The sequence below is a fragment of the Oncorhynchus tshawytscha genome, linkage group LG20 (assembly GCF_018296145.1).
Source record: "Oncorhynchus tshawytscha isolate Ot180627B linkage group LG20, Otsh_v2.0, whole genome shotgun sequence".
Lineage (NCBI taxonomy): Eukaryota > Metazoa > Chordata > Actinopteri > Salmoniformes > Salmonidae > Oncorhynchus > Oncorhynchus tshawytscha.
The window spans coordinates 43,701,275-43,714,145 of record NC_056448.1 but is presented as its reverse complement, the minus strand read 5'-3'; the positions used below and the strand labels follow the sequence as shown (position 1 = coordinate 43,714,145).

Sequence of the window (12,871 nt, the reverse complement as noted above, 5' to 3'; positions counted from 1 at the left end):
CCTGACGTTACATCAGGTGTTTCTATAGTCGTACCTGACGTTACATCAGGTGTTTCTATAGTCGTACCTGACGTTACATCAGGTGTTTCTATAGTCGTACCTGACGTTACAACAGGTGTTTCTATAGTCGTACCTGACGTTATAGCAGGTGTTTCTATAGTCGTACCTCACGTTACATCAGGTGTTTCTTCAGCTGTAGTAGTACCTAACTTTAGCGACTGAAATGTCCTTAACGTTACAATCAATATCAGAAGTAGGGACTGAATGTTTCCTCAACGTTACAATCAATATCAGAAGTAGGGACTGAATGTTTCCTCAACGTTACAATCAATATCAGAAGTAGGGACTGAATGTTTCCTCAACGTTACAATCAATATCAGAAGTAGGGACTGAATGTTTCCTCAACGTTACCTTCACAGATGATCAGCAGGTCGTTGTAGCTGAAGCCGGTGGGACACTCGCAGCGGAAGCTCCCTATCTGGTTGATACAGACCCCGCTAGCACAGATACCTGTAATTTCTCTGCACTCATTAATATCTGAAACAGGAAGCAAAACGATTTTTAACAAATCTGTCATATCTTTACTTAAAGTTAAGTCACTGGTTCTTACACTTACAAGTACCTGAAGAGACAGATGCATGTACTGTGTGACATAACTGTTTTTTAATTTTTTTAAAGTGCACCTTTTTCTCCCCAATTTCGTGGTATCCAATTGGTAGTTACAGCCTTGTCTCATCGCTGCAACTCCCGTACAGACTCGAGAGAGAGACGAACGTCAAGAGTCCTCCGAAACACAACCCAACCAAGCCGCACTGCTTCTTGACACAATGCCCACTTAACCCATAAGCCAACCGCACCAATGTGTCGGAGGAAACACCCTAGACCTGGAGACTGTGTTAGTGTGCAATGTGCCCGGCCCGCCACAGGAGTCGCTAGTGAGCAATGGGACAAGGACATCCCTGCCGGCCAAACCCTCCCCTAACCCGGACGACGCTGGGCCAATTGTGTGCCGCCCCATGGGTCTCCTGGTCGCGGCCGGCTGCGACAGAGCCTGGACTCGAACCCAGAATCTCTAGTGGCACAGCTAGCACTGTGTTGCAGTGCCTTAGACCACTGCACCACTCGGGAAACCCCACATATCTTTTTTTAGGACCAGAAGTGAACGTGGTTCATGTAAAAAGGATACAAGTTGACTAAGTATAGAATAGTATGTCTCACCCACTGCTTTCCCAGTTTCAATATCCAGTTTGAAGCCAGGGATGATGTTTCCACAAAGTGTCTTATAGTCACCTGGAAAGCAAAGCCATTCAAAACACTTTTTTACCATGAATAATGCTGTGTATCTGAGTGTGTGTGTCTGTGTGTGTGTGTATACGTGCATGCGTGTGCTACTGACCAGTGCCGGGGGTTGGGCAGGCTTCGCAGGGCTTGTTCCAGGCCTTGCCCACGTTATAGGCACAGCAGCAGATCTTGTGGGTGAGGTTGAAGGGCAGCTCGTTCTCACACGTTGTGCCGTTGTAGTTCCTGTAGCACAGGCTCTTTCTCATGTCTGGGTTTTTTTTTAAAAGGAACACGGTGGCAGTAGAAGATCGTGGTTAAGATAGATTTGATTATGGTTTTAATAATGTAACGATATGTGATATGTGGTTGTTTCACCTATCTATTTATATAAATGCACTGATTGTAAAGTCGTTCTGGATAAGAGCGTCTGCTAAATGACTGAAACGTCATGTAATAATAAAAAATTAAAAAGTAGGTCACATTAATTAATGATTTTATATTATTGCAGCATGAGGAATCAGGATGAGGTATATTCCAGACCTGGGTTCAAGTACTCCCTGACGAAGGCCATTCAGCCTGAAACGAGCCTGAAACAGTTTTTAAAATCTACTATTGTGTTTAGCACCTTCTGTCTACCAACATCTACTATTGTGTAACACCTTCTGTCTACCAACATCTACTATTGTGTACCTTAACCTTCTGGCATCTACTATTGTGTACCTTAGCACCTAAACATCTACTATTGTGTACCTTAGCACCTTCTGTCTCTCTACTATTGTGTTTTAGCACCTTCTGTCTACCAACATCTACTGTTGTGTACCTTAGCACCTTTTCTATCTACTATTGTGTACCTTAGCACCTTCTGTCTACCAACATCTACTATTGTGTACCTTAGCACCTTCTGTCTACCAACATCTACTATTGTGTACCTTAGCACCTTCTGTCTACCAACATCTACTATTGTGTACCTTAGCACCTTCTGTCTACCAACATCTACTATTGTGTACCTTAGCACCTTCTGTCTACCAACATCTACTATTGTGTACCTTAGCACCTTCTGTCTACCAACATCTACTATTGTGTACCTTAGCACCTTCTGTCTACCAACATCTACTACTATTGTGTACCTTAGCACCTTCTGTCTACCAACATCTACTATTGTGTACCTTAGCACCTTCTGTCTACCAACATCTACTATTGTGTACCTTACCTTCTGTCTACCAACATCTACTATTGTGTACCTTAGCACCTTCTGTCTACCAACATCTACTATTGTGTACCTTAGCACCTTCTGTCTACCAACATCTACTATTGTGTACCTTAGCACCTTCTGTCTACCAACATCTACTATTGTGTACCTTAGCACCTTCTGTCTACCAACATCTACTGTTGTGTACCTTAGCAGCGCTTCCTTCCTCCTTTTTATCTACTCTTTTAAATATTTGTAATACTTTGAGTGTTTTCTCTAACCTGACTGGAGGGCCAGGTGGGCGGGGTTTGACCTTTTGGGACTATACCAGGAATGCTCAATCAACCACAGGTACAGTGTTTGAAATTATTTCAAATAATATAATAATATACGCCATTTAGCAGACGCTTTTATCCATACTCGCATACATTTTACATATGGGTGGTCCTGAGAATCAAACCCATTATCCGGGTGTTGCAAGCCCCATGTCCTACAAACTGAGCCTACAGAAGGCCAACAAATAGTATTTAAATCCAAGTCTGGAGTGTACAGAACACATGACTGTGAGTGACTTTGGATAAACGTGTTTCTTTTCATTGAAATACTATATTATTCTTATTTATCCGTTGTGTAATGAAGGACTCACCCATGCAGTTGTTTCCACCGTTGATCTGCATGTAATCCTGTGGACACACACAGGTGTAGTTCCCCAGTGTGTTGTAGCAGGTGCCAGGACCGCAGATTACAGGATTCACCACACACTCGTCAATGTCTGCAGGGACACAGAGGTGATCAGTTCATGGTATTGATGAAAAAACCTGGTGTCTAATGTTGTGTTTTAGTTATGTTGCTCATAGTTGGTTTTCATTATATTTTGAGCCTACTATTAGAACGTATGTGGATTTTTTTTAAAGTCAGGTTACACCGTTACAGTATATGATATAAAAAAATATATTTAAAAAAATATATATCGTAAAACTTCAATTAAACGTTGAGACTCAAATAGCCGCCTGTCCCTTTTAATAGCACACATTTTTAGAAAATAAACATCTGTTTCAAATAAACACAGGGTCTAAATGAATTGTTTATGAGGTTACCATGAATTACCATGAATTGTTATAAAGGTTTAATGTTTGATCTCTTACATTAAATAATTCAATAATGACTCTAAAAATGATGACAATCATCCGTTTTTATCGCCAGTAAGAAACTGCTAGCCATTGGCTGTTAACAGCTGAGAACTGCTAGCCATTGGCTGCTAACAGCTGAGAACTGCTAGCCATTGGCTGCTAACAGCTGAGAACTGCTAGCCATTGGCTGCTAACAGCTGAGAACTGCTAGCCATTGGCTGCTAACAGCTGAGAACTGCTAGCCATTGGCTGCTAACAGCTGAGAACTGCTAGCCATTGGCTGCTAACAGCTGCTGTTAACTGCTAGTTAACTGGCAAGCACAAAAACAGTCAACAGACCCCTAAAAATCATCCGATCACCCTAATGGGGGGAAAGTAAGAACTGCCGAAAAATCCACAGTCAAAGAGGAGAATAATTACTCTGTCAAGTAAACGTTTTTAAGACAAAAGAAACGTGACACAGAGTGTAAACGATAACACAGTGCAGGAAATGAAGAAATTGATTAAAATGCAGGAAATGAATGCTGGAATTTAACAATTAACTATTCAAATTAGCAAAGCTGTGTGCATTAACGATACAGAAGCAAGGCTCAAATAGAAGCATGTCTAATAAGTGCCTGCTGTGTTTAGTAATTTAATTTTTTTTTTACATTTTACAGTATGTAAAAAATATATATATTTTTTTAAAATAATGTAAGCTATACAAAAATTAGCAATCAGGGTGAATTATCACTATTATGGCATGGTGTCTCACTCTCACAGATAATTGAATGGGATGTTAAATGGCATGGTGTCTCACCTTCACAGATAATTGAATGGGATGTTAAATGGCATGGTGTCTCACCCTCACAGATAATTGAATGGGATGTTAAATGGCATGGTGTCTCACCTTCACAGATGATTGAATGGGATGTTAAATGGCATGGTGTCTCACCCTCACAGATGATTGAATGGGATGTTAAATGGCATGGTGTCTCACCTTCACAGATGATTGAATGGGATGTTAAATGGCATGGTGTCTCACCTTCACAGATGATTGAATGGGATGTTAAATGGCATGGTGTCTCACCTTCACAGATGCGACTGTCTATGTTGAGGTAGTAGCCAGGAGGACAGTCACACGAGAAGCTGCCAAACGTGTTGACACAGTTTCCTCCCTGACACAGGCCTGGCAGCTCCAAACACTCATCTATGTCTGGAGGAGAAGACAAAACAAGATTACAGAATGATCCCAAACATCCCAATGATCCCAAACATCCCAATGATCTCAAACATCCCAATGATCTCAAACATCCCAATGATCTCAAACATCCCAATGATCTCAAACATCCCAATGATCCCAATGATCTCAAACATCCCAATGATCTCAAACATCCCAATGATCCCAAACATCCCAAGATTCCAGAAACATCCCAATGATCCCAAACATCCTGAGATTCCAGAAACATCCCAAAAATCCTAGTTTGATATTTGCACAAATCATGTGTCGATGTCAATGGAAGATCTGTGCAAAAAAGTCAGTTATAGGATTACAGATGGTTTCAACAAAGGCTTAGGTTCCAGACTCTTACCAATGGAATCAGAATCAAAGGTTAGGTTCCAGACTCTTATCAATGGAATCAGAATCAAAGGTTTTTGTTTTCTCTACATGATATTACAACCAAAACTGTATTAAAATTACAAATCCTTGCAAAAGATTGATCATATAGATTTATATTAAAAGAGCTTGTTCTTGAACGCAGCCCGCAACGCGGTTAGCCATTGTGGCTGGGAGCGCAGATTGTCCCGGGTTTGTGGCTGTCTAGATCCCTGCTGTTTGTTGTTTTAAATTTTCCCCGTGACCTGCCCTGTCTGGAACTGCCAGGAGTAAAACAGCCTAACATACGTTGCTAGCTACCATGACAAAGACCTAAGCGCCAGCAGGAGTACCGTTGAGGACAGTGGTGTCTCTCTATCACACGTGAAGGATCTTTTAAAGAAACAAAAAGAGACCAACAAGCAGTTGTTACAACAACAAGAAAATAGTTTCAAGTGTTTTGTCCAAATACTTGTGCAGCACTTGAGACCAAGAGGAGTGCAACCAATTCATTACCTCCAAAAACAAGCAATCCCGTCAAAACAACAACATTCATCCGGGAGGGACAGAAAAGGCCCAAGTATCCTCCTACGAAGCCAGAAACTGGACACCTAGCCATGGCCCGGGACTGGAAGATGCTTGTCGATATTGGCCAGCAACTAATTTTTCCATCTGAGATTGCTTCTACCAACCTTAGGCCAGACATGGTACTCTGGTCCCCTTCACGAAAGGCTGTGTACATCATAGAGCTCACAGTCCCATGGGAAAACTCTGTTGAAGAGGCCTACGAGCGTAAGAAACTGCGTTACACAGAGTTGGCAGCAGACGCAACTCAGCGTGGCTGGAATGCAAAAGTCTGGCCAGTTGAAGTGGGATGCAGAGGATTTGTGGCTTCTTCCACCATCAGGTTGCTGAAAGAACTTGGAATCCATGGACAGGCTCTGCGGCAGACCGTCAGAGCAGTTTCTCAAGCAGCTGAAAGAGGCAGCCAGTGGATCTGGATCAAACGGAAGGACCCTTGCTGGGCTATAACTTCATGACCCCCACCCCCACCTGAGAACCCAATTCAGATCCCTCCAACTTGAGGAGGGCATATGAGGTATGCGGTCAGCTGTCGGGTTGGCTCAGGGAAGAGGACGCCCCTGCCTTGCATAGTCCCGTGGGACATCTTAATTGGGCATGGGACACAAGCTAAGGCTTGATCACCCTTTAGCTGGCCACCTTTGAGGGTGTTTAGTGATTAAAGGCCGAAACACCCACTGATTCGAAGGCACACTACTGAGGATGTGTCCCAAAATTGACATCTTAACCCAGTCTAAGAAATAAACCTCCCATGCCACTCTGTCAACATCACGGCAAATCTCATGTGAGTGCATTCCATCTATTGGCACAATGGACAGTTTTTAACATCTCGTCCCGTGTTTTATGATTCTGGATTCTACTAATAAAAGAATGGATGACCTGACCAGAGAGGTCCAGGACCTGAAGAATAGTTTGCAGTTCTCCCAGGGTCAGCTCGACAGGTTGAAACAGGTTGAAACAGGAGAACGGCAAGATGACAGCAATCTGGAAGTCATTGAGAGAGGATATCAGTTCTGTGTGTGAATCCATGATAACAATGACAGATAAATCAGACTATCTGGAGGGACAATCAAGGCGAAACAACATGGTTGTGGACGGAATTGCAGAATCTCCACATGAGACCTGGATGGAGGACAAAGTAAGGGAAATGATCTCTGCGAAATTGAAGATGGACCACAGGAAGATTGAGGTGGAGCGCGCCCACAGGATTCGAAAACCAACCACCGGCCCAGGTGACAGGCCCAGGCCGATAGTGGTCAAGTTCCTGAGGTTCAAAGACAATGTAGCTGTACTGGAAAGAGCCAAGACCTTGAGAGGAACATATATCTTCCTCAACGAGGACTATCCTGAAGCTGTGCGCCAGAAGAGGAAAGAACTGATCCCAGTCATGAAAGCTGCCAGAGCGTGTGGGGACATTGCGTACATCCGCTACGACAGACTCATTGTCCACCCTCCCTCCCAGAAGTCTGGAAGGGATGAGAGAGCCAAGTCTATGGGTTCATAGCCTCAACCCTGCAGCACACACACACACACACACAAATTGATTAATGGACTGCTGAATATATATTTTTTTCTCTTGCTTTGTCATTTCTTTTCAATATTTTGTTTTTCTCTGATAAACTACCCAGGAAAGGGCTGAAAATAGCCCATATGAATATATGTAGCCTTAGAAATAAGGTTCATGAAATCAACAACTTGCTAACATCAGATAACATTCATATACTAGCCATTTCTGAGACTCACTTAGATTATTCATTTGATGATACATCAGTACCAATACAAGGATATAACATCTATAGAAGAGACAGGAATGCTTATGGGGGAGGTGTTGCTGTATATATTCAGAGCCATATCCCTGTAATGCTTAGAGAAGATCTTATGTCAAGTGTTATTGAAGTGGTTGCAGGTTCACTTGGCACATCTAAAGCCTTTTCTTTTGGGGTGTTGCTATCAGACACCAAGTGCTAACAGTTAGTATCTAAATAATATGTGTGAAATGCTTGATAGTGTATGTGATGTAAACAGAGAGGTCTACTTTCTTGGAACCTGAATATTCACTGGTTTTCATCAAGCTGTCTGCTCAACAGGAAGCTTCTCACTATAACCAGTGCCTGTAATCTGGTTCAGGTTATTAATCAACCTACCAGGGTGATTACAAACACTACAGGAACAAGATCATCCACATGTATCAATCACTTACTAATACTGTAGAACTTTGTTCTAAAGCTGTATCCGTACCCATTGGATGCAGTGATCACAATATAGTGGCTATATCCAGTAAAGACAAAGTTCCAACAGCCTAAAATAGTGTATACGAGATCATACAAAAGATTTTGCTGTGACTCTTATGTGGATGATGTTAAATATATTTGTTGGTCTGATGTGATTAATGAGGAGCATCCAGACGCTGCACTTCATGAATTTATGAAATCGCTTCTTCCAATTATTGATAAACATGAACCTGTTAAGAAACTGACTGTTAGAACTGTTAAGGCTCCATGGATTGATGAGGAATGGAAAAACTGTATGGTTGAAAGAGATGGTGCAAAAAGAGTGGCTAATAAGTCTGGCTGCACATCTGACTGGCTGACTTACAACAAACTGAGAAATGATGTGGCTAAACTCAACAAAAAGAAGAAGAAACTGTATTATGAAGCCAAGATCAATGATATAAAGAATGCGGGAAAAAAACTTTGGAGTACTTTAAATGAAATTATGGGCAGAAAGACAAATTCAACTCCCTCTTTCATCGAGTCAGATGGCTTATTCAATTTTGTAAAGTTAGTGTGGGAGAGGTGGAAAAATGATTGTTAATGATCAATAATGACAAACCTCCTGGCATTGACAACTTAGATGGAAAGCTACTGAGGATGGTGGCTGACTCTTTAGCCACTCCTATCAGTCATATTTTTAATTTGAGCCTATTGGGAAGTCTTTGTCTTCAGGCCTGGAGCCAAAGAAGTCATTCCGCTACCCAAGAGTGGTAAAGTGGCCTTTACTGGTTCTAACAGCAGACCAACAGTTGAAGTCAGAAGTGTATACATACACCTTAGCCAAATACATTACTCTCGGTTTTTCACAATTCCTGACATTTAATACTTGTAAAAATTCCCTTTCTTAGGTCAGTTAGGATCCCCACTTTATTTTAAGAATGTGAAATGTCAGAATAATAGTAGAGAGACTGATTTATTTCAGCTTTTATTTCTTTCATCACATTCCCAGTGGGTCAGAAGTTTACATACACTCAATTAGGGTTTTGTAGCATTGCCTTTAAATTGTTTAACTTGGGTCAAACATTTCGGGTTGCCTTCCACAAGCTTCCCACAATAAGTTGGGTGAATTTTGGCCCATTCCTCCTGACAGAGCTGGTGTAACTGAGTCAGTTTTGTAGGCCTCCTTGCTTGCACACACTTTTTCAGTTCTGCCAACACATTTTCTATAGGATTGAGGTCAGGGCTTTGTGATGGCCACTCCAATACCTTGACCATTTTTCCACAACTTTGGAAGTATGCTTAGGGTCATTGTCCATTTGGAAGACCCATTTGCAACCAAGCTTTAACTTCCTGACTGATGTCTTGAGATGTTGCTTCAATATATCCACATAATTTTCCTCCCTCATGGTGCCATCTATTTGTGAAGTGCACCAGTCCCTCCTGCAGCAAAGCACCCCCACAACATGATGCTGCCACCCCCATGCTTCACGGTTGGGATGGTGTTCTTCGGCTTGCAAGTCTCCCCTTTTTCCTCTAAACATAACGATGGTCATCGTGGCCAAACAGTTCTATTTCTGTTTCATCAGATCAGATGACTTTTCTCAAAAAAGTATGATCTTTGTCCCCACGTGCAGTTGCAAACTGTAGTCTGGCTTTTTATGGGGGTTTTGGAGCAGTGGCTTCTTCCTTGCTGAGCGGCCTTTCAGGTTCTGTTGATATAGGACTCGTTTTTACTGTGGATATAGATACTTTTGTACCTGTTTCCTTCAGTATCTTCATAAGGTCCTTTGCTGTTGTTCTGGGATTGATTTGCACTTCTCGCACCCAAGTATGTTCATCTCTAGGAGACAGAACGCGTCTCCTTCATGAGCGGTATGACGGCTACGTGGTCCCATGGTGTTTATACTTGCGTACTCTTGTTTATACAGATGAACGTGGTACCTTCAGGCGTTTGGAAATTGCTCCCAAGGATGAACCAGACTTGTGGAGGTCTACAATTTTCTTTTTAGGTCTTGGCTGATTTCTTTTGATTTTCTCATGATGTCAAGCAAAGAGGCACTGAGTTGAAGGTAGGCCTTTAAATACATCCACAGGTACACCTCCAATTGACTCAAATGGTGTCAATTAGCCTATCAGAAGCTTCTCAAGCCATGACATCATTTTTTGGAAATTTCCAAGCTGTTTGAAGGCACAGTCAACTTAGTGTATGTAAACTTCTGACCCACTGGAATTGTGATACAGTGAATTATAAGTGAAATAATCTGTCTGTAAACAATTGTGGGAAAAATGAGTTGTGTCATGCACAAAGTAGATGTCCTAACCGACTTGCCAAAACTATAGTTTGTTAACAAGAAATTTGTGAAATGGTTGAAAAATGAGTTTTAATGACTCCAACCTAAGTGTATGTAAACTTCTGACTTCAACTGTATACGCTTGCTGCCAGCTCCTAGAAAACTGTTGGAAAGGACTGTGTTTGACCAAATACAATGCTATTTCTCTGTAAACAAATTAACAACAGACTGTCTGCATGCTTATAGAGAAGGGCACTCAACATGTACTGAACTGACACAAATGACTGATGATTGGTTGAAAGAAATGGATAACAAGAAGAATGTGGGAGCTGTACTGTTAGATTTCAGTGCAGCCTTTGATATTACTGACCATAAGCTGTTGTTGAGAAAACTTAAGTGCTATGGCTTTTCAACCTCTGCCATATCGTGGATTCGGAGCTATCTATCTAATAGAACTCAGAGGGTTTTATTTAATGGAAGCTTCTCTAAGGTCAAACATGTAAAATGTGGTGTACCGCAGTGTAGCTCTCTAGGCCCTCTTTTCTATTTTTACCAATGACCTGCCGCTGACATTAAACAAAGCGTGTGTGTCCATGTATGCTGATGATTCAACCATATACGTGTAACGGCTCTCGTTTGTAGAATGAAGAGTGGACCAAGGCGCAGCGTGGAAAGTGTTCATGATTTTAATATTCAAAAACACTCAAACAAAATAACAAACGTGAAAACGAAAGCGCACAGTTCTGTCAGGCACAGACACTAAACAGAAAACAAGATCCCACAAACTCAGGTGGAAAAAAGGCTGCCTAAGAAATGATTCCCAATCAGAGACAACGATAGACAGCTGCCTCTGATTGGGAACCATACCCAGCCAAAAACAAAGAAATAGAAAACATAGAAATTCCCACCCGAGTCACACCCTGACCTAACCAAGCATGGAGAAGAATAAGGATCTCTAAGGTCAGGGCGTGACAATACAGCAACACAGCAACACAGCTAAGGAAGTAACTGAAACCCTTGATAAAGAGTGGCAGTCTGTTTTTGGAATGGGTGGCCAGTAATAAACTGGTCCCGAACATCTCTAAAACTAAGAGCATAGTATTTGGTACAAATCATTCCTTAAGTTCTAGACCTCAGCTGAATCTGGTAATGAATGGTGTGGCTGTGGAACAAGTTGAGACTAAATTACTTGGTGTTGCCTTAGATTGTAAACTGTTATGGTCAAAACATATAGATTCAATGGTTGTAAAGATGGGGAGAAGTCTGTCCGTAATAAAGAGATGCTCTGCTTTTTGACACCACACTCCAAAAAGCGAGTCCTGCTCTAGTTATATCTGATCTTGATTATTGTCTAGTCTATGTCTATTATTGTCTATGTGGTCCAGTGCTGCAAGGAAAGACCTAGTTAAACTGCAGCCGGTCCAGAACAGGAAGCCACGTTTTGCTCTTCATTGTAGTCAGAGGGCTGATATAAATACTATGCATTTCAGTCTCTCTTAGCTGGGAGTTGAGTAGAGACTGACTGCATCACTTATTTTATAAGAAACATTAATGTGTTGAAAATCCCTAATTGTTTGCATAGTCAACTTACACACAGCTCTGACACACACACTTATCCCATCAGACATGCCACCAGGGGTCTTTTCACCGTCCCCAAATCCAGAACAAATTCAAGGAAGAGTACAGTATTATATAGAGCCCTTATAGAATGGAACTTCCTTCCATCTCATATTGCTAAAATAAACAGCGAACTTGGTTTCAAAAAACAGATAAAGCAACACCTCTCCCCCATGTGACCTAGATAGTTTGTGTGTAAACATTGGTATGTAGGCTACGTGTGCCTTTTTAAAAACGTATGTCGTTCTGTCCTTGAGCTGTTCTTGTCTAATGATGTTCTGTAATATGTCATTCTGTATTATGTTTCATGTGTTGTGTGGAACCCCAGGAAGAGTAGCTGCTGCTTTTGCATCAGCTAATGGGGATCCTGATAAAATACCAAATATCAATACGAATGAAAAGAGAACATTATGAATTGTTTCTCTGCACCTATGCAGTACAGTATGCAAGTTAAAGTAGTTTACCAGAGATCTATTTTAATAAGCGAATGGTTACCTTCTAGTATGATGGTGACTGGGTTGGGCCTGAAACCCTCTCCTCCTGGGCAGAGTGTATTATAGTCCGCTGCAGAACACACTTCATATCAGTACACTCATATGGGTTATACACTTCAAGTATAGTTTCCATGTCTGTTGTTGAGTAACAAAGGCTCCATTTACACAGGCAGCCCGAATTCCGATCTTTAGCCAAAAATTCCAATTATTGGCAAAATATCAGAATTGGGCTGCCTGTGTAAACACAGCCAAAAGGTTTGAATGTAACAGGACCCAATCATTGAACAAGTAGTGAGAACTGTAATGTAGAACTGACTGAATTCAGAAACCGTACTGAGGAGGTTTAGCCAAATCAGACTAACCTGTTGTGTACGAGCATAAAATATAATATTGTAAATCTAAATGCATACTTTGTTAACCTACTCAGAACAACTACAGCTTGTGAGTGTGTATCGTTACAAGAGTGTGTGAGTCTGTACATAAAGGAATTAAATAATT

General features: G+C 41.5%; 1 protein-coding gene across 2 annotated transcripts in view; it reads right to left on the bottom strand.

The window, feature by feature from the left end:
* Positions 1-12,871, bottom strand: part of LOC112247575 (fibrillin-2) — a 247,297-nt gene that overhangs the window by 71,333 nt on the left and 163,093 nt on the right. For both annotated transcript variants that reach the window (XM_042302707.1, XM_042302708.1), the window contains exons 38-43: positions 12,375-12,443; positions 4,670-4,795; positions 3,117-3,242; positions 1,397-1,549; positions 1,219-1,290; positions 412-537 (exon numbers count right to left, since the gene is read on the bottom strand). In XM_042302707.1, the coding sequence (XP_042158641.1) occupies positions 412-537; positions 1,219-1,290; positions 1,397-1,549; positions 3,117-3,242; positions 4,670-4,795; positions 12,375-12,443 (672 nt within the window). The remainder of the gene's footprint in view (positions 1-411; positions 538-1,218; positions 1,291-1,396; positions 1,550-3,116; positions 3,243-4,669; positions 4,796-12,374; positions 12,444-12,871) is intronic.